We start from the raw sequence: 21,941 nt of genomic DNA, 5'->3' as shown, positions 1-21,941 counted from the left end.
TGAGCAAAGCAGGGGCTAAAAGAGGAAAGAGTCCAGGACAAATGTTATTACCATCATCTTATCATGAGGGCAAAACGGTCTAGGCCGACTAGCTTAGGGGAACGATTGAGACGCCTTACAATCACAGAAACATATCAATATTTCTACTACATTTAATTGTGCCAGGTGATGTCAATTTTGCAGTCAAGTCGCTTCAAACTGTGTCCAATAATGCCCAAGAAGTCTTTTTTTTAATATAATCACTCGCTGATCAATTCATAAAGTAGCCTAATGAAACCCAGTTGAGCACTTAGTAATTTTACCTTTCGTCTGATAAAGCAAGAGTGTGTTAGGTTATTAATCCTCATTGATATTACATTGCACCTGTAGATTGTTATACAATTCAAAATGTAAACACAGAAAAGCTTAAAATGATGTGGATTTTTTAATATAAAATATTTCATGAAGACATTTTAGACAGTTTATAAGTTTGAATACATCAAATATTTTGTAAGGTGCTCATTTTTTATTTATTGTATCTATGTTTGAATGCTTTCGGCTGAAGTTCTTGCAGTCTGTGACAGATTAGGCAGGCTACATTTGTGAATTGGGCACCTGATATAACAATTGCTGCAATTCTGATCTATTCAGAAAAGGCGCCTGGATACATGTCTTTATGACCATGACATGAAGTCTAGCAGCCGCCCCATGTTAGCCGTGCAACATGGTCTGTCTTCTGCTTGGTAGCCTTCACAAATCCTAAAAGCTCCAGCTCCGATACAGCCCTAATAAAGCGGGCACTGGTAGAAACATTGGTAAAGGAAATAAACATCAATGACATTTGAACATATACAGCCATATCCAACCTGTTTAGTGGTCACATATCAGTGTCTCAAAATATAATTTTCAACAAGAGTCAAAACTATATAGATGAGTGTAAATTCAACAACGCCAAAGTATTCCATCTCCTAGTTGGTTCCCTAATTGATTTGAGTGTGCAAATTGGCATTCAAACACAAATAGCCTTTGTTATGCAAGCATAACCTTTTGGTTTTGCGAGTGTAAAAGAATTTAAAAAAACAAAATGTTTTTGCAAGTATATTTATTCCCTGGGAAGGGCAGTGGGCATCCAGAGCTGGAATTCACAGTCAGTTTGTGCACAGTTACACACTTCTACATTTGTGGGCATTCTTACAAACTCCTTGTAAGAATGCCCACAAATGTGGAAGTTTGTGGCTGTGCACAAACTCACATGGAATTCCACCCTGGAAAAGAGTAGACATTTAACCCTAACAAGTCATTCAGCTGTACCAAAAGCATTAGTATCTTCTTGGGATTTATAATGAATAGCTGAGCAGATTGCTTGTAACAGTCCAAAAATGTATACGTCTTGAGAGACATATTACACCCACAACATTAAAAGGCGCTGATATTTTCCTTGATTTTCATGAAACTCAAAACGCCAATCCTTTTCCATTCCAGATGTCAAACACAACGTGGACGCATCCCAGGATGAAATGAGGATTAAGGGGTAGGTATCTTGACTAAAGAAGTTACCCAAGCAGGACAACTATTGGTGCAGGCAAGAAATCTTGCCAATACGGAATGAGCAGCAGAACGAAATGCTGCATAGATTTGAGTAGCAAGCACTAATCATTCAAAGCAAAGTAGGAATGGAAGAAAGAATACATATCAGAAAAGGATTTTGAACAATAACGTAACAGGATTTTTAGACTTTCTCCATTACAAGAGAGAAAGATAAAAATAATGTTAAATCAAGGAACAAGCTAAGAACATCCGCGTATGCAGCTTTAAGAGAAAAAACACCAACAAAGAAATGCATCCATGCATTTAGAAAAAAGGAGCCATAGGAACACAAAGCAAAATTGAGAAGGACCTTAGTGGGACGTAGATAGCTTATCCAAAACGGTTCTTCAACTACAGCCCATGCTCCACTGAATTCCAAAATTTATGGACCTATTTCCATGACCATGAGATGGGAAACAGAAGATAGCAGTCGTGAATTATTTTTTCCAAATGACAGTAAAATATGAGCACCTGCCGGAACCCATGTGCAGATCGGAGCAGTCTAAAGCTGCCAGGCAGCAAAATAAGAGGCAATCAAATCAATTAGCTAAAAATGTAAAGCAGTACCACAAAGTGAAAACTAGCTAGCAACATAAATAAATGGATAAAGAAGACAACCTAAAACAGTAAATAGTTTTAACATATACTACCTCAAATACAGCGATATCATCCTCCTGAGTTGGTAAACTATAACGATAACATGTTTGTGTACATGAGCAATTATCAGAGCAAAAGTAACTCAAAAATATTTTAGCAAATGAAAAGCTGCAACACTGGCCAGCTACACAGTTCTTTAAATGGATGGTCACGTAGGGCACACTTTATACACTCCATATATATGAAACACACTAATTGAAAATACTTTGTAAGGAAACATTAGGGTTCTTCTATTTGAACTAAATAGTAAAGAAAGGACAAAGTTACTGTAATCGGAAAACTTAAGCTACTCTACAGGCCCGAAAACGGTGACGCTAAATGCGACCTCTCAAGAGATATTATGCATGACATCAATGATGACATCACAATTGATACCAACATTTGTGAAATCAAGTGAGAGACCCAAAACATCAAAGATGACATAGGCAGCAATACTGCTCAAGAAAAAACCATGTCATAGGACTGATTCATCAGAGGTTTGCTAGACTTATCAGGCACGCAGTATGGTCAACTGAAATACCAATTCTACAATGCTATCAGCCTATGTAAATGAATGACCAGCAGCACCCAACTAGGAGAAAAACCTTTGACAGCTGCTCTTGTATCTATACCTAATGTAGATGGAATGCAGGAGACACCCCTTTTATAAGACATTCGAAGTGAGGATTCTCACAAACCTGGGAAGCATTTGAAGAAAGAGGCAAGGGAGGAATGGTCACTACTCTAGGCAAGTGATGGAAGACTGAGGGGAAGATAGCTACATTGTGCAATACAATTTAAAAATACATCTACTTGAGCAGTCACCTTCCCTGAAACAGTGACACATTCAGATCCCATGTGCAGCACACCATCATGAAAGAAACAGATATTTAGATGCGAGCCTACCCTTACCTAAAGTTCCTAAAGAAATCTTAGTATCAGCAGAGACCTATCACTGTTGAGAAGAAGGGCATATAAGAGGCACACCGATCAAGTTAAATGTGAAGGTTATAAAACTGCCTTACATTACGTTTTAAATAAAAGGATGTAAAATGTACCAAAATACCCACATACATGAGGTCAGCCATATATGTTGCTAAACCAATTTCTATGTCCTTCAGCAATGACACTGGATAAGTTAAACGTTTTGTTTTTATTGAGTGCTTGCACATGGTGCTAGCAGCTAAGGATATGAATCAGAGAGTCTGAACCAATCAGGCTACTTTAGACTTATACAGGGAAGTTTTCAGTGGTTTGCAGAATTTTCTGAGCTCAAGAATAATCTTAAGAGTCGTATGCAGGGAGTTCAAAGGGGTGGGTTTCAGGACCAGACGTATCCTGGCAGCAAGGGTAAGGAGTTTAAGACATACCATTTTCAAAAGGCTGTGCCAAGATGACCACAGCGACTTCCTGTCGATGAAAACTGCGGCAGATGGTGATTCAAGAAGCATTGCCATGGATGGACTTACAAATATTCCAAAACGTTTTGGAAGCCACTTCAAAGTAGACTGGATGTCAATGAAGTTTCTCGAGTAATATTTTGGAATGGATAAATTTGGGAGCCCAGGCCACAACCCTAGCAGAAATATTTTCCAGGATGTAGTCGGGATATCAAAAACTTAACAAGCCTTTAGTAGAACGCATTGCTATTATCATGACGCAAGCCAATCGTGGAAGGCATCACTAGAGAATTTTTTGAATAGCTCAGATTTTATACAGTTAAAAGAAATAATCAGTATACCAGTTAAAACCAGGTGTAATAAAAAAACGAAATTCGCAGGTGAACCACACAGACTCAACAAGTAGAACCAACCTAATGGTCAACAAAAGGATTATTTAAGCGAGCAGTAGCTAAATACATATTCAATAAATTAATTTCAAACTCCAATGAAGGAGGTGGTACAAGAACGTCCCGTCCTTTTTTGGGGGACTAAGAAGTAAAGGGAATATAATCCCGAGGCCCTTCTTTTGCAGGGTTCCAAATCTGTGGCTCTTTTGTTAAGCAATGCAATGAACTCTGCCTTCAAAATAAAGGTATATGCTGGAGAGCATGTCTTGGTGGAAGGAGAGAAGAGTGGAAGGGTTAGGCTGCAGTCCTTGTAGGTTAGCAGGATTACCCAGCCATCTTTTGTGGTTATCTCCAAAATAGTGGAAATACTGGAGACTCTCCCCTCCTCACAGAAGATGGTGTTGTAAGGAGGGTAGTCAGCATGGTTATGATCCATCCTGCCCTGAAAAGAGCTGTACAATTGTTGTGCAATCTGGATCGTCTGAGAAGGTTGTCTGTGTTGGCCCTCACTGCCCTGTATTCCCTTGAACTTTTCTGTACCGTTGGAACTGCATTGCTAGGGGGCTAGCCCAGCCAACGAAATGGAGTCCTGTCATTTGTGAACAAAAGGAAAGAACATGAGCATTGGTTGATCATGTACTGAGAAGCCAGCACAACACACCCAAGCTTGGTGACAAAGCATGACGGGCATGCCAATGGATCAGATCAAGGTGTCTGCAAGATCTAGGCCACAGTTCAGGATCTCCATCAAGGCATCCAGGCCATCACTGACCAAGTGCTTAATTTGATCGGGGAGGCTGATAAAGGCCAGTATCACCAATTTCCACATGGCATTGATATATCGGCCCAGGAAGCATGTGGCATTAGCAATGCAAATTGTGATACTGACTGAAGCAAAGACTTTCCTTCCCATGACATCCAGTCTCTTTGAAACCCTATGCGGGGGGTAGTGGGAAAAGGCATTTAAGTTCAGTTTCAGTGAGGAAGTTTGGACCAACAGACTGTCCGAAGAATTTTGGACCACCCTGAGCAGGTTTAATTTGCCTTGCTATTGGCCCATGTGCTGCCAGTCTGGAAATGGGTTTCTGCAAGGCAGCCAGGACTGGCTAAACTAACGCCTTGTTGAATGGGAAGCTCAGCAATTGTGGGGGCTTGTTGGTAGATTTCAGTAAAAATTTGACTTTTTTGCCTCCTCAGACAGCAGAGTCTGCTCTAAACCTTGAGCCAAGGCCGTAGTTGCAGCCTTTCCCCTGGTAGAATGGGCTCTTAATACCTCAGGGGCCGCTTCTTGGCCAGGGAGTAGCAGATCTTAGAGAACGACCCAGCGAGAGATGGTCCTTTTCTGCACTGTCTGACCCTTCTTAGCTGTCACGTACCCCATAAAGAGTTGGATGTCCACCCGGAACTCTTTTGTACGAACAAGGCAGAACAACAAAGCTCTTTTTGGGTCCAGAAAGTGGAGACACTGCTCTTCCTTAGAGGGATGAGGGGTAGCAAAGAAGGTGGGCAGTGTGATGGATTGACCTAGATGAAGGGATCACAACCTTTGGCAAAAATGAAGCACAGGTACGCAGCACCACTTTGTCTGGAAAATACATCATATAAGGAGGCTTATAAGATAGCTTCTGCAACTCACTCACCCTCCATGCAGTTGTTATCACCAGTAGAAAGGCTGTCTTGGTGGTAAGCAGCCAGAGGGAACAATTGTATAACGGAACTCACATGAGATAAGAGAGCACCAAATTAAGGTCCTGAAGCCAACGATTGACAACCGGACAGCCTTCACCACTGAAGACAATGAAGTCAATCCACTCTGGGGCCCCCACGGACACCTGCCCCCACCACATCTTCAACAGAGTCACAGACACCATCGCAACCATGCTCCGCCACACCATCAACCACTCCCTGACGAACGCCTCATTCCCCGATGACTGGAAACGTGCCGAGATCAACCTCTTCCTGAAGAAGCCCTTGGCGGACCCCACCGACCTCAAGAACTACAGACCCATCTCCCTGCTCCCGTTCCCAGAGAAAGTCATTGAGAAAGCCATTTACAGCCAACTTGCCACCTTCGTTGAAGAGCACAACATCCTCGACTCCTCCTAATCCGGCTTCAGAAAAAAACACAGCAAAGAAACAGCCCTCCTCGCTGCAACAGACGACATCTGCTCCTTACTGGGCAGAGGAGAAACAGTAGTCTTCATCCTCCTCGACCTCTCAGCGGCGTTCAACACAGTCTCTCACCGCACCCTACTACTCAGACTCCACGACACAGGAATCCGGGACAAGGCCCTCAACTGGATCCACTCCTTCCTTTTGGGCAGAACGCAGCAGGTCAGACTCCCCACCCCCTTCCAACCAACTGCAGAGACCCCCAGGTGTCTTCCCTCACTCCCACGCTCTTAGTCTACATGGCTCTGCTCCCCCATATCGCCAGAACCTACGGACTCAACATTGTGTCATACACAGACGACACTCAACTCATCCCCTCCAACAAACCCAATACCTCCAGACACAACTTTCAGTAAGGCATGAAAGCAGTCGCCATATGGATGAAAAGCAGCTGCCCACAATTCAACACTGACAAAAAAAGAAGTACTCATCATGGGCCCAAACCCCGACGCCTGGAACGACACCTGGTGGCTCCCTCGGAAGAACACCCACCCACCCCCACGGACCACGCATGCAAACTTGGAATCATCCTGGACTCCAAGCTCAAAATGGAATGCCAGATCAACTCCGTCACATCCTCCTGCTTTCACACCCTCCGCCTCCTACGTAAGACCTTCAAAAGGATCCCCCTTCAGCACAGAAAGACCGTCACCATTGCCCTCAATACCAGCAGACTGGACTATGGCAACACACTGTATGCCATAATAAACAAAAACCTCACCTGCAAGCTATAAACCATCCAAAACACCACCGCAAGACTGGTCCTCAACCTGCCAAGACATTGCCACATCTTCCAGCACCTGCGCACACTCCACTGGCTCCCCATCGAGGCTAGAATCACCTTCAAGATTCTCACCCGCCCACAGAAGGCCCTCCACGCTAACAGACCAGCATACCTGAACAGCCGACTCATATTCCACGCACCTCAAAGGACCCTACGATCAGCACAGCTCTCCTATGCCTTGGTCTCCTGCACCAGAAAGACCAGATTGAGAGGCTGCTCCTTCTCCTTCCTCGCAGCCAGAGCCTGGAACGCCCTTCCGCTCCACCTCAGACAGACAACATCGCTCCCCATCCTTGTGAGAAACCTCAAAACCTGGCTCTTCGACAGACCCCCTCCTTGATGGAATGGAACCTGTAACCCCCCCTCCAGTGCCTTGAGACCCTTACGGTGAGTAGTCCCGCTTAACAAACACTGATTGATTGACTGATTTATTGAGGTGCAACTGCAGCATAACAAAGGGCGTGGGTGGAACCAAGTGAGCCAGCCCTTTCAGAAAACTATTTACAATGGGAGACCTAAAGAGAGAGGGTTGGTCTGGCAGCCACAAAAAAGAAGAAAGAGCAGAAAGATAACCCTTGAGAGTTCCCAAAGCAGAGTCCTGTTGGGGAAGGGTCAGAATAAATAAAAGAAATGCAAATTTCTGCCAACGGCACGCGTATACAGTCTTAGTGGAGGGCCGCCAAAATAAAGTTCCATACTTCGGGAAGAAGGTCAAAAGTCATCAACTGCCGCTACTCAATCTCCACGCATGGAGGAGCAGAGTTGACAGATTCAAGTGGAGGACCCTCCCCTGCTGCTGCGACTGAAGAGCTTACCAAAGGGCCTTCCGAAATCTGGACCACATTGTGAGATTTCCTCGATGATGTGCCCACTGGAACTTCAGGTCCAACTGCAGAGCCTGCATACACCATCTGGCATGCTTTACCAACAGGATGCAGAAGGCCATGAGGCCCAAAAGCCTCAGAGTCAGTCTCACCGAAATCATAACCTGAATATCCTGGACTCGCTGGTCAGAAGGATATGCCCGAAACTGCACTGTGTCCGTGTGAGTTCGGCACGTTTTTAGTGAACCACAGTTAATGCAGGTGGTCTGCCGGAGTTTGAAGGTGGGAGACGATAGTCTGGGCGAGGATGCATTCAACAGCCAGTCGTCGAGGTAGGGGAAGACTGACACCCCTAACCTACACAGATGAGCTGCGTCTACCACCATCACCTTGGTGAACACCCGAGGGGCACTGGTAAGGAAAAAGGAGAGCACGGTAAACTGAAAGTGCTTGAGGCCTACCTTGAACCGCAGGTAACGCCTGTGGCCCAACAGGATGGGGATGTGAAAGATGCATCCTGCAGGTCCAACACTACCATCCAGTCTTCGTGGTCTAGGGCAGACAAGGCCTGAGCTAGAGCAAGCATCCTGAACTTCTCCTTCTTGAGGAAGAGATTGATGGTCCGAAGATCTAAAATGGGCTGCAACTTTCTGTTCTTCTTCTGTATCAGAAAGTGCGGGAATAAAAGCCACTGCCTACTTCTGAATCCGGGATACACTCTATAGCTCATTTGGCCAAGAGAGCTGTAACTTCCCCCCGGAATAATTTTAAAAGATTCTCCATCAGCCATTCCTAATTTAGCAGAATGGGAGGAGGAAAGGAAAGGCAGAGAATAGCCCTACTGAATGATCTGGAAGACCCACTTGTCCAATGTTATGGACCTCCAGTGTGGAGATGATGATGGATTCTCCCACCACCTGAAGTGGTGTGGTCTTGCAGAGTCAGACTAGGAGTGCTTAGAGGCTGCAGCTGCCGAAAGCAGGGTGGCTGACTACTTCTGGCTACCATTCCTAGGTCAGAATGAACCGTGTCTACGTCCCCGCACAGCTTTGGAAGCCTTTGCAGGACAAAGGCTGGGATAGGGCGGACGCGGCTAGAAACCCCTTCCGTTGCCACGAAAGGCACGAAAGCTAGACTGGCCACAATGTGTAGAAGAGAGAACCAAGGATCTGGCCATAGCTCTAGAGTCCTTGAACCTCATTAGGGCTGAATCTGTCTTCTCACAAAAAAGACAGGTTACATCAAATGGGATGTCCATCAAGTTGCCTGGACATCACCCAAGAAGCCAGTTGTCCTTAGCTGGGCGTGGCACCTCAAGGCCACTTTTGAGAAAATCTATCTGCCCAGCCAGATATCAAGTCCACATCTTATGGCGAATTTTGCTGCATCTCTCCCATCTTTAACTGCCTGAGAGAGCACAGCTTGTGCCTCCTCTGGGAATTGTGGCAGCACTTGCACAACCATCTCCCAAAGGGAGTGGGAGAAACAGCCCAATAAGCATGCCGTATTCACCGTCTGCAATGCCGGGCTGAAGGAAGAAAAAATCCTCTTCTTACCAAGTGAATACAGCTTCTTGGATTCCCTATCCTGAGGGGTGGAAGGGAATGCACCCTGGGATGTCGAAGCCTGCATCGCCAAACATTAGAATGTGGGGAGTTGGCTGAGGAACTTTGGGTCACCAGGAGCTTGGCGATGGCGGCGTGCAATTGTCCTATTTACAGGACCCACTGTGTTAGACTTGGACCACGTACCTAGAAGGACATCAGTTAGCGCGTCATTAAAGGGAAAAAGGGGTTCGAAGGTGAAAGTCCCAGGCTGAAGCACTTCTGTCAGGAGATTAATCCTGACCTGCACGGAAGGTAGCTCTAGTCCGTGGACCTTGCCCGTCCTTTGAACCACCATGGCAAAAGATGCCTCCTCCTCCGTAGCCACAAATGGCGGAGAGAGCATGCCAGTATCTGGAGAAGTGTCCAGTCCACTGGCTTCCCCAAGTGCCCCATAACAGTCCAACTGCCCTCAGAGTTATCCTGGTGATCCAAAGGGTCCATAGACCCCTCCCATTTCTCTCCTGAGCCTAATACATCCTCAAAGTCGAGCTACGTCGTTCCGACACTGTGTTGTCGGGATAAGGATGGGCTGCACTGGCAGTGCAGAAGGTACCGACTTCAGGTCAGAGTCATGATGGCACGATCTCGTTGACCTGGATCAGATCCCCGATTCCCCACTGGAGCCGTGGCCAGAGCAGACATTGGTGAACCTGAAGGGGCTCACTAAGGGATCGGCCCACACAAATATGCAGCACATGGCCTCGCAAAATTCTTTATTTGAGCGGGGGTCACTCCATCTCCCGGGAAGGGAGGGAGGTGCGAAGTCGACCCTGGCTCCAGCTCCACAAAACCATGCCTAGAGCATCGGTGCTCCTGTTCTTTTTCGTCGACAGACAAGTCGAAGATGGTCCGCTTGGACTTCTTCTTCTACTTGTGCCTTTTCTCCGAGTGTCCCAAAGACCTTGACTGGGACAAAGAGGACTTTGGGTGCTGGGAGGAGTCCCGCGACCACCTCTTCTACGATCAGGACCGGATGTCTCGCAGGATGGTGTCGACTGCCGGGCCACAACGAGCTTTATAGCCTGCTCCCACAAAGCCTTCTGAGCCATAGCCTGACAGTCCAAGCAAGACTTTGGATCTTGGTCGCGCTTGAGGCACCAGAGACATACAAGGTGGAGGTCGGTAACCGATTTCATGTAGTAGCATGCACCGCACAGCTTGAACAATGTCTTGCTCGAAGACAACCTCGGACACAAAGTTGGAAAAAATTCCAAATTCGACAAGAAGTCTTGAAAAGGCCCGTCAAAAAGTGACAGAGGGGTAGCCCTTCCAGGATTTGCAGTTAACTGGAGCAGAAAGAAAAGAACTGACGTCCGCAAAGCCTGGGTGGCGCCTATATCGGGGACTGCAATGTCATATCTGAAGCTGCCAACAACGTGTCGTGGAGCCGAATCGAACCATTCGACAGCATGCGCAATGGTTATTATTCAGCAAAAGTTTCCAGATCTAGCCTGAATCCTGGGAAATTCAAACAAAAGGAATCTGCAGCTAGAAGTCGCTATCAGATAAGTCAGATTCTCTCCCAAGTTTCAAATGAGCACACATGACCTTTACTATACCATAACACGCTGAATTAACATGTTATATTAACTGGTCCTACTCAAGACAATCTGTTTTAGTTTACGGTCAGCTGTTACTTTGTTTACTTATCTCTTGTTTGTCATTAGCTAATTCAGTATTTTACTTTTTATTGAACAATGCTTTTTTGTTTGGTTGGCTTACTTTTTTTTCTGTGGAAATACATTTTGTTTCTGTAGCAGCCCTTTAGTGCCTAAAGGAGATAGGTTTTCCGCTTCATTAAAGTTAAAATTTACAAAACATTGTAAAAGGAACAGGACTTTTGAACTGCTCTTGATGTAATATGGAATGACTTTTTTCCGTCCAAATACATCAACCTGTTACTGTTTATTTTGTAGTCCTCTATATTCATAGATTTTGAAATAATAACCCACGTTGTGTAGTGTTAAATGCCCCCTATGTGTGTCTTTTTAGCTTCACTTTGCATTGAAATGATAAGAGAAAAAACATTTCACCATTCAACAAGTACACATTTTTAGCAGTTATAATGAGAATCTCTTCAACTGAGTATTGCATTCAGGTTTTGTTTTGAAACGTGCACCATGATCTCATTTTCTGTGTATTTCTGGTTCTATGTTTTTTGTTCCCCACGTTAAAATTGGAAGTCACACTATGGAAAATCCAACACATTCTTATAATAAAAAGGCACAAAAAATAAACCAAGGATACTGGATAACTTCATCCACTTGGTCAAGGGGTTCAGATTCCTGGTCTTGTCCATCGGCTGCAGTCACCACAGTCGCAAAAGCCTTTAAACAAAGAATATCCAGTGTTATAAAATCCATACTAACCACAAACAGCTGATCTTTTCTGTGGACAATTTATTTTACTGACTTTCTACTAGTGTGTGTTTTAGAAAACAACATACAATTGCTGAAATGCTTAATATTTTCTATGCTGTAAATTAAGGCACTCCTAGTAGCAAATAGGTCTACCTTAGAAGATAAAAGGACACCAGTTTTGCATGGAGCAACTAAAATGCATCCTGGGTCAAGTGCTGAGCAAAACTCTGCTAAGAGGTTTTCAAAGTACTGGTATGTGTCTCTAAATAGTAGACTAGCAGAGTTGCCCTAAAAGTGTTGATTTAAACATCTTAAAATGATGGCTAAATAAAGAGAAATACATCAATAAGCAGGTTGGCATAAAAAACGTGCACTCAGATTACCTAGCATTAGATGAATTTTTTCGCCCCTAAAACCTACCAAATTGTGCGATTACGCAAATGAACAACATGTGCACAAGATAATCTAGAGTTGGTACCGCGGGTCACTGTGATACCTCATACCACACTGAGTACATCATTGAAGTAGAAGTTAGAGGGGCAACTGTAACAGAACCCCAGGGCTTGGAGCAACATCTGCTCGTGAGACATTTTTCACAAGCCGATGTTTGTGATTACTTAAAGAAATTACATGACAAAATTACTTAATTTATTTAGGCTATTTTACTTTGCAAAATCCCTCAATACTGGGCAGGACCAAAATAACCACTACAAGTCACATCGCTTGAATTTCTCCTAGTTTCTTGTATGCCTCACTTACCTACATACTAGACAACAGAAACAAGCAATACTTTGCAAGACAGCTTCTGGAGTAGCAAGGGTTTCTATTTCAATACCTCCAGCCAGTCGTACAGGTTGATTAACCTTCCACATTCCAGATGAAGTTTATAAGCGATGCATATATCTGGAGCTGAATGGGAAATGGAGCCTGCAACACTTTTCAATGCATCATTCTGTAAAGCCATGGAAAAAGCAACCAAGTCTTTAGAACAACAGACACATTGTTTTGTTTATTTTAATGAAGCACAAAGAACATCTGTAACATTTGAAATATTTTCCAGTTCCAATAAGGACTGTATTAAGGAGCTTGTGAACACAGTCATTTTTTCACAAATCTGCTTCAAATAGTACAAGAATGTCAACCTTCCTCTACCTGCTAAGTTATGTCACCTTAATAGATATTATACAGCGCTGTATTGCCATTAATATGGACTTGCAGGATGCCAGGATACAGGTACCTTCATGCCCAGATCAAAAGACTGGAGTCTTCTTCCCAACTAGTATTATCATTAGGTTTAAATCAAATGATCTTTTGTGTATATTTTAGGTGTAATGTGGTTTTGTGTTTATAGGCAATGGTTTTCATTGTGTGCTATTCTAGTTGTGACTTAAGAGCTTGGTGATAACCAACTATATGGAATATTTGAGGTTTGTTGTAATAGTTCTGTCTAATATGTTCTGTTAGATGTTGTCTAATATTTAATGGAACTTTTATTTTCATAGAAATTACTAAGCACCAGATGCATAATCTGTACAGCTTTGAAAAACTATGGGGGAGAAAACACTTCAAACTTCTTGAGAGTGCCAAAAGGTTTACAAATTCTGGGTGTTGATCGCCGACATACTGAAGGAATCTCTAGGAAATGAGTTATACCACCATACCAAGACCCACGTGCCCAAATGGGATAAAATCAGAAAAAAGTGCAGGCACCGGCTACAGTCCTAACAAAACACCCCACAGTGATCAAATGTCTAGATGAGGTCCCAAGCGCAGATGCACATTCATGGAATGGTGTCAGGCAAAGTCAATCGTTAAGAACAGAACTAGGAAAGACCGAAAACTAGAGGAGGTTATCTGTACACTAGTACTCCATCTGACACCAGGCCTCGTTAATGTGGTGCTCCCAACTTGAGAATGTGAAATGCTGCTGATTACTAGTTATCATTCCTTATGCTCGGAATGATTACCCCTATACCAAACTACCTCAACATACCACGTGCACATTATTCTATATGTGCCGTCAGTACACTTCGGTGTTCACTAAGTACATGACATTTTTATAAGTCTTTTCCCCCCCTTCTTCTACGGATGTATTAGCTTCTTGCTCTGTATTGTTGTATTAATGGTAAAGAAATGTAAACAAATAAATAAATGAAAGCATCACTGTAATGGTAAAATGGCAAATACTGGTGACATGCTGGTGAGGATTAGTTGGTCACATCAAACTGTGGCAAGAAATGTGACTGAATAGTGCATATTGTTTTAACAAGAAAAATCACTCACATGCTTTGTAGTTAAAAAAGCTTGGATTTTTCCAGGAAGGTAGAGAAACACAAATAAAACTAAAAATTCATGCTGTGAGTTGCGACACTAAAACCAGGTGATTTTAAAATGCCGATCTAAAAGTGAAGTGAAAAAAACATTTCTGGTAAACCATGCATTCAGTGTGTACTTTTAATCACAAACATTGTACTAGCCATGATCAACTTATGTGCACTGCACTGTGCAGGCTTTTGCTTGCCTAGTTTGGTAATGTAATTTCATTGTGTTGTGGTTTCAATCAGAACACCACCATTGTACAAACTGGATCTTTTCATGAGGGCTGAAGAACAGTCTTTGCAGTCTAGCCCATCAAGGTTCGCAGCTGATGTCCATGCAACACACTACGTAAGAGTTGGGACAATGCATCAGCATCTCCACTGCAGTCTTGGAAATGAACATGCAGTGGATGATTCAAAGTGTCCACCATACATGTTTGTGGTGAGTTGTATGAATGATGATGAACTTGTTTGTGACACGAGTCCTTATCAACCCCACCCACTATTCAATGAACGAAAAAGATGGTCTGTTCCATTACCTTCAAGTAGGAATAGGGATTGTTAAGAGCTGTGTGAAGTGCGATTCGGGGAGCAGCGTTTAGGTGCCTGCGAAGGGTAGCAGCGCCACTAAAATACATCACTTCGTACAAAGTCTGCATCTCTGGTGGAACAAGGTACTTCCTGGAAGAGAAGGAGTTAAAACCAGTGCATTACACTACCTTGTAGTCTTTTTACTGCCTAGACAGTTAAACACCTACATTTTCTGCCTAGTCTTTCTTGCATTAGGGGTTGAAACGGATGTAAGGTTAAGAGACCTAGTAATTCATTGTTTCACACAACAGGGGAAGCCTCTGTTACAGCAGCGGTTGCTCTCATGACAACGGGGCGGGGAGGGGAATGAGGAGGGGGGGCAAACGACAAAGATAAAGAAAAAAAAGAACTTACCATTTCTCTCTTCTTCTCCTTTCTGCTGAGGCTCCCCGCCTCCTCTGCGGTCAATCCCAGCGCTTCTCTTATGTATAAGAGAAATGCTGGGATTGGCCAGAGCTGGCTTGTTTTCTGCTCCAAAGGGGACTAGGAGCCTACATCAGTTATTCTCTCCACCCTGCAATGCAGCTTAGGTTGGGGAAGAGGTCAGTGCGCATGACAGTTTGGCCGTCCTGAGACAGCTGGCCAAACCGTTATGCACACGGAGTGCAGTGCCACCACTCCTCCTGTGACTGGCCCCACCCATAAGACGTGACAGGAAAGGAAAAATAAAACTATAATATACCACTTTTATTATGGTCTTATTTTTCAAATTTTGAGGCCACTTGCGGGGGGGGGGGGGACTAAAGCGCCTCCACCATGAGGGAGGGGCCGACACTGCTCAGTACAATCTTTCCCACGCACTTCTGTTCACATATAAATAGCATTCTGAGAGGTACTTCCTAGAGGGAAACACGCTTAGATAACACATAGATGTAGTCCTTAAACTGTCTCAATTCTAATACTTTAAGGCTACACAGGAAGCGGCAGACTCAGTTAAATTTGTTAGAAGAGCAAGCATATTAAAGCCCCCTAACGAGTACTGAGGTAATTCTGCTGGGATTGGTAATTCTCATTACTACCCTATTACAGGAGCTGTAGATTTTCTGCAGTCAAAGTCTCAAGGTGAATTTCCAGGGAAGAATGAGGAATAACCAGACTTGGATCATGAATTACCAATTCCCCTTGAAATTCCTAATTTTTCAGGGGAAGCCCAGGACTCGCCTTATTATGCCAGTTTACTAGGCTTCCAGTATCGGAAACTATGATAAGTGACTGAACAGGGCTAAATCAACTCAAAGATGGCTCATCCTGCCACCACCCAGACACCCCAAACACACCTAGTCATGTGACCCAGGAACAGGCTGCAGGCACCAAATGGTTAGGACAAGAAAATGCCACCTTTCTAAAACTGGCATTTTCAGAATTGGGACTCAGAATCTAACTTTACCCTTAAAGAGGGCTTTAAAGTACAAATCCTTAGACACCAACTCAACCGGTCTATCTGCACCTAACCAAATGTTCTCACTTATTAAAAGTAAGAAGATAACCCAATGTTAAGGGAGAGGTAGGCCTTGTAATAGTGAAAAACAAATTTGAGAGTTTTTCCTTACCGGGTTATGTAACACTTAAAAGTACATGTCCAACATTTTAAATACAACACACCCAGCCCTATGGGTTGTTTAGGGCCTACCATAGGAATCACTTATGTGTTTTTAAAAGATAGGGTTAGGCCTTGCAAAAGGTTTATTTTGCAAGGTCGAAATAGCAGTTTAAAACTGCACACACAGGCTGCAATGGCAGGCCTGAGACTGGTTTTAAAGGGTTACTTAAGTGGGTGACAGAATACATGCTGCAGGCCCATTAGCATCATTTAATTTACAGGCCTGGGTACCAATACTACCACTTTACTAGTGAATTATAAGTAAATTAAATGGGTCAACTGGCTGTGAGCCAATTTTACCATGCTTAAAGGGGAGAGGACAAGCACGTTAGACTGGTTAGCAGTGTTAAAGTGTAGAGTCCTAGAGCCAACAAAAACAAATTCAGCAAAACAGGAGGAGAGAAGGCAATATATTTTGGGCTGATCCTGCAGAAGGGGACCGGTTCAACAGGTAGGTATCAAGTATTTTGTGAAGATAAAGGGCACATGTTTTGCAGCAAGTTGTTGAAGACCAAATCCAGTTACCTACATGACATACCTCTGCTATTCTTTCACTGCTAAATTGCGCTATCTGTGCATCCTATAATGAATAATTAGTACACAAGGCCCCGAATTACCTCTAGTCCAGCTAGGTCACCTGTGCTGAAATATAAGGGTGATTTACTCTCTTCGCTTCTATACCTTGCATTTCAAAACAGTACAAAATAAAATCTAGAATGGGTACTGTTATCAGAACCTAAATATGGACTCTCAACAAAGGCATGGGATGATTTCCATGAGCAGCTATGCAAATTTCTAGCAGGGAAAGCACTCTAAGAAATCTGTGGATGCTTCTCAACATTAGGCAGAATGTTCACTTTAATAGCCAATGGAAATGGCAAAACACTGCTCCCTTATGAACTTTAATTCGCATCAAATTCCCACTATTGTTACTAATCACCACCTTTAAATAAAAAAATGGAAGAAAAAAAGAATATCAAATGAGACATTACCAGGCAGTCAGAACCCCTTTCAGAGGGCTATGGGGCATGCAGGGGATACTGGGCCCAACAATGGTGGTTGAAGCCTGTTACTCCTGATGTCCAGGGCCTCAACCTACTATTGATCCCGTACTATTGATCCTGTTCAACTGGAACAAGTACCCTTTCTGCACTTGACTCTCAGTTGTAGCTGTGGTTGAGCAGCCAAGGCTCTCATGGGAGGATGTAGACACAGGTCAGTGAACTTGATTCATAACTCAGAGTGCAAACAGTATGAACAATAAATCAATGTCCAGCCAAATATTTGCTTTTATAAGAAAAAGTCCTATTTTATTTAGAACTCCACACATGCAAAGAAATGCGGCATTCAAATGCAACACAATAATCCCCCTTAAGGTCGGCGCTCTACTAGTTGTCAAAGGAATCCCTCTCCCACCCTCCTTTGTGTAACAAGTTCAAATTTATTCACTATTTACTGATGGTTGCATAAGGGAATGCAAACTATTAGGCGATACTCGAGAGTTCTCCTTTCACTCTTTTAGGAACCTAGTAAAAAGTGTCTATGGTGAGTAGTGGGCAGTTCTCCTCAAAGTGCAGGTCTAATACTTTGCGGACATACGGGGTTGCTCTGGTATGGGGTTATACGGGCACAGGCTCTCCCGGCACATGAGCGCCAGCCCAGACAGTCACAAGTCTTGGCCCTCCTTAAAGAAGTAACTTTACCGGTAGCCCCTTTGGCATTAAGGGTCACCACAGCACAGTGGTACAGGCATAGCAAGACCGGCACAGAGCTCAACACACGGCTCAGTCTTAGGCAGCCCTCTCTTGGCATACGGGGTCGCCGGAACAATCTTGCACACAGCCAATGGCCCAATCGATGCTCAGTCGAATCTTCACACAGGAAGTCCTCATGGTAGGGCTCCCCACTGGACCTTGCTCCTCAAGTCTCCTCTTCCTCATTGGGCATAGTGGTCTTGGCAAGTAGGCACCTGCTCCAGGGCAGGCGCCTTGGTTTGCCTCGGTGATGTCCAGTCTCCTAGCAGCGGGACTAGCAGGCCTTGCTCCCCTAGTCCTGGTCACAGACAGAAGCTGTGCAGAGCTTCCCCTTCTCACACAGCCTATTGGCTGCTTGAAAGATTATACATTTTTGAGACTTAAGCTCTCCCTCTTATAGTTCAATTATGATTTAGGGTCTGGGTCTCTGAAGTTTCCTTTTAGGGTTCTTTTATTTTTTTTTAAGTGGGCATTTCTCCTTTTCATCTTACTTCATGAAAGAGGTCCATCACAGTAGGCACGACTCCGAAGCGGATTTTCCGCAACATAATTCATGTGAGTGACCAGAGTTCAAACCTGCAGTTCAACCACAGTGATATGTGCATCAAAAGTTTAATCTTAGACTCCCAGCCCTACTCTTTATGATTCTTTTACCAGCCCCATTTCCAGATGTGTCCAGAACCCCTTCCTTGTGACTATCATTGAATCAAAGATCAGTCTTTTGAAATGAAAGGGAGTGTCTTCCTTCCCCTCCAGTGTGTACCCAACCAACTCACAAGAATGCAGCAATACACAAATCATTCTGGGGGGTGGGGGGGGGGGGGGGGGGGGTGGGGGTGGGGGGGATAACCTCATGTTTTCCTGGCAGGCCTGGGTGTCCCAAAATGAAACCCAGGATCCTCCATACAATGTACCACTGCAGGCACTCTCACATGGTGCTCATTCACAGCACACTTTCTTTTCAGCACTAATACCCTCACATGTACACATGCATTCAGCACACACACTCAGTCTGCGTGCACTGCTCTGATGCTTTTCTTTCTTTAGTGCGGGTGAATCTTTTCAACACACATGCACTGCCAGCACAAATACTCACTGTGTGCACTGTACCACTCTTCAACCTTCATGCATTGTAATTCAAGCACACACATACACTGAGCACGTGGTTTATCCATACATGCATTGCACAGCACTACAGCGCTCACGTAATGTATCTCTCTCAGCATACATACACCCAGTACAAGTACTAACCACAAATTCACTGCTCAGTACTGCTCAATCTTTGTACTGTTCCCTTCCTAGGCACACATAGAACTAACGTGGAGTCACTACTCCTGTGCTATGCAGCACTTCACAACTTATCTGATGAGTTAAGGGCACAACAACAGAACTTTTAAGAAGGTGAGTGAGCTTGTAGGCCTCACTCCAGTTAAACAGGGTAAAAATGTCCTGTTCACTACTACTGATCACTATACGGTATGTAGCCACCACGCGCTCATGCTGCTTAACCCCTTCGATGCACGCGTAGGCCAAAGTCCGTCGCGAGCACTACCTCGGTAGTGCTGCGCACGTCCGTTGGCCAATGCACCCCGCCCACTCTTTCACCGCGGTTAAGCGGTTAACTCCTGGTGAAGTCGTTAGGCTCCACCACTATGAGGGTAGCACTTTGGGTGCCACTCCCAATCCAACAAGAGCGCAATCCTAATTGCTGCAAAGCAAAAATGCTCTTGGCCAACCTTTATTTTTGTTTCGCTATTCTTTATTAAAGGATAAAAACAGAACATTACAAAAGGGGGCGGAAACGAGGAACGTAAGATGTCAATCGCGAAACAATAATGCATCACCATAGTAAATGGTTCAAAATAAGCTAAAACATTGGCCACTTGGTAAGCTGAGATCCTTCAAAATAGAGACCCTTGAGGGACAAGGAAGGATAATAGCAAGGACACGTAGGTTCATAATTACGTGCAAGACAACGAAGGGAAAAAAAGGTAGGGGTCAAAAGGGAAATTAAAACATGGCAAAAGAGAAGGAAGGAAAAGAAAGAAATAAGCCAAGAGTCCATACTCTCTTGGCCAACCTTGAACCTCAGGAAACGTCTGAGGGACAGTAGTAAGAGCACATGAAAGTGAACAAAAGCGTCCTGCAGGTCCAAGGCGAGCTTTCAGTCATCAGGATCAAGGGCAGACATAACCTGGCCAGTGTGAGCGTTTTGAATTTATCTAAAATAGGATGATGGCCTCCGTCCTTATTCAGCAGGAGGAAATAGTGGGAGTAACAACTCACTGCTTTTTCTTGAGTCCAGCTACTTCCTGAAGGCCCTTTTGAACAACAGGACACTGCCGTCTGGGGTTGTGTGCCGCTAAAGGTAAAATAAAAAAAGCTTAGAGACTGGTGCAGCAGGGGTGGAGAACTGGTAAGATTAATGCACTTGTTGATATACGCGCTGCCACCTGATTCCCACCTTAAAAACGACTGGGGTGACTTCAGTGGGAACAGGAGGTTCTTGTGTTACCTATTTGCCAAACCTCTGAAGCAGCCTTGGATGGGCCCAAGCTGATAATAAAACAGTGCAGCAGGAGTCGAAAAGCCCAAGGAATGCACCGTGGCCTGAATTTCCTTGAAGCATTCTAAGGCAAAATCAGCTTTATCATCAAATAAGTAGGATCCATCAAAGGCATGGACATCTGTAGAAAAAGCTGTGGACCGCACACGCATACATGGAGATGGAGCACCACACTAGTGCCTACTTATTTTTATTTTATTTATTTTGAAAGTTTTATATAGCGCGGACAAGATCTTCGCAGATAGTAGAGCGCTTTACAAAGAGTAGTACATGAGGGAGTATAGTCAGACAGATAAATCAATAGGTCAAACAGTACAACTAGGTGGCTACAAAGCCAATCATGTGAGTAATAAGACAGCTAATACAAATAATCAAAGGGGTCAAACATGTAGTACAAATCGATGCAGAGTATTAACAGTGTTTGAGATAAAAGCTCAAGTGTATTTAGCCATGAGGATAGCTTTTACTTCATTTTTAAAGAGTGTAGTGGAAGAGATAAGCCTGGTTTCGGGCGGGAGTGAGTTCCAGATCCTAGGCGCCATTCCTGAGAACGAGCGCTTATATGTTTTTTCCTTCCGGAATCTTGAAGGTTTCAGCAGAAGATTGTTTGTGCCTCTAGTGTTTCTAACTCCGCCAGATATTGTCAGTTTCTGAGCGAGGTATCCGGGTGAGTTTAGGTGTACAGCCTTGTGTGTCATGCAGGCGATTTTCAGATGTATTCTGGCTTCAAAAGGCAGCCAGTTCAGGGATTTCAAGTCAGGGGTAATATGGGAGTGCTTTTTTGACCCAGTGATGAGTCTCGCTGCAGCGTTTAGAGAAGCTCTCAGGGGAGCGGTTGTAGTTAGTGGGAGTCCGCAGAGGGCGATGCTGCCGTATTCAATTCGAGGGATGACTAGTGCTTGTACTGCGGTTTGGAAGTCTTTGGCTGGAAGGAAGGGTTTAAGTTTCCTAAGGGTGTTGATTTGGTAATTTGCTCCCTTAGTTGCTTTGTTGATGTGTTCCTGCATGCTGAGATTGGTGTCGAGTGTTATGCCCAAGGATTTCGCTGAGTCCACGATGGTGGGTTGAACATTGAGTGCTGTTAGGTGTTTAAGCCAAATTTGAGTGGTGGAGATCTTCGCTGGAGGTGAGATCAGAAGGAGCTCTGTTTTCAGGGCATTGAGTTTGAGATGATTATCAGCAAGCCAGGATTGGGTGCATCTGATCGTTGAGTTCAGGAGCAAGATGTCTTTGGGGGACTGTAATTTGAGATAAAGTTGGGTGTCATCGGCGTACATGTGAAAGTGTACATTGGATGCTTGTAGCAAGGTGGTGAGCTGTTCCATGACTAGGTTGAACAGAGTTGGGGATAGAGAGGATCCTTGGGGGACGCCT

The 21,941-nt window shown here is 44.2% G+C and overlaps 1 protein-coding gene across 1 annotated transcript in view; it reads right to left on the bottom strand.

Moving 5' to 3' along the window:
* Nucleotides 1–411: 411 nt before the first annotated feature.
* The window catches only part of ORC3 (origin recognition complex subunit 3), a 212,760-nt gene continuing 191,230 nt past the window's right edge, over nt 412–21,941 (bottom strand). Inside the window, exons 17-20 of the mRNA XM_086926601.1 lie at nt 14,596–14,737; nt 12,574–12,690; nt 11,626–11,705; nt 412–779 (exon numbers count right to left, since the gene is read on the bottom strand). Of these exons, the coding sequence (XP_086782727.1) occupies nt 674–779; nt 11,626–11,705; nt 12,574–12,690; nt 14,596–14,737 (445 nt within the window). The 3' untranslated portion in view covers nt 412–673. The remainder of the gene's footprint in view (nt 780–11,625; nt 11,706–12,573; nt 12,691–14,595; nt 14,738–21,941) is intronic.

This window comes from Lissotriton vulgaris, chromosome 6 (assembly GCF_964263255.1).
Source record: "Lissotriton vulgaris chromosome 6, aLisVul1.2, whole genome shotgun sequence".
NCBI classification, from domain to species: domain Eukaryota; kingdom Metazoa; phylum Chordata; class Amphibia; order Caudata; family Salamandridae; genus Lissotriton; species Lissotriton vulgaris.
Note: the sequence above shows the minus strand (reverse complement) of the source record. Positions and strands in the feature narration are given on the sequence as shown.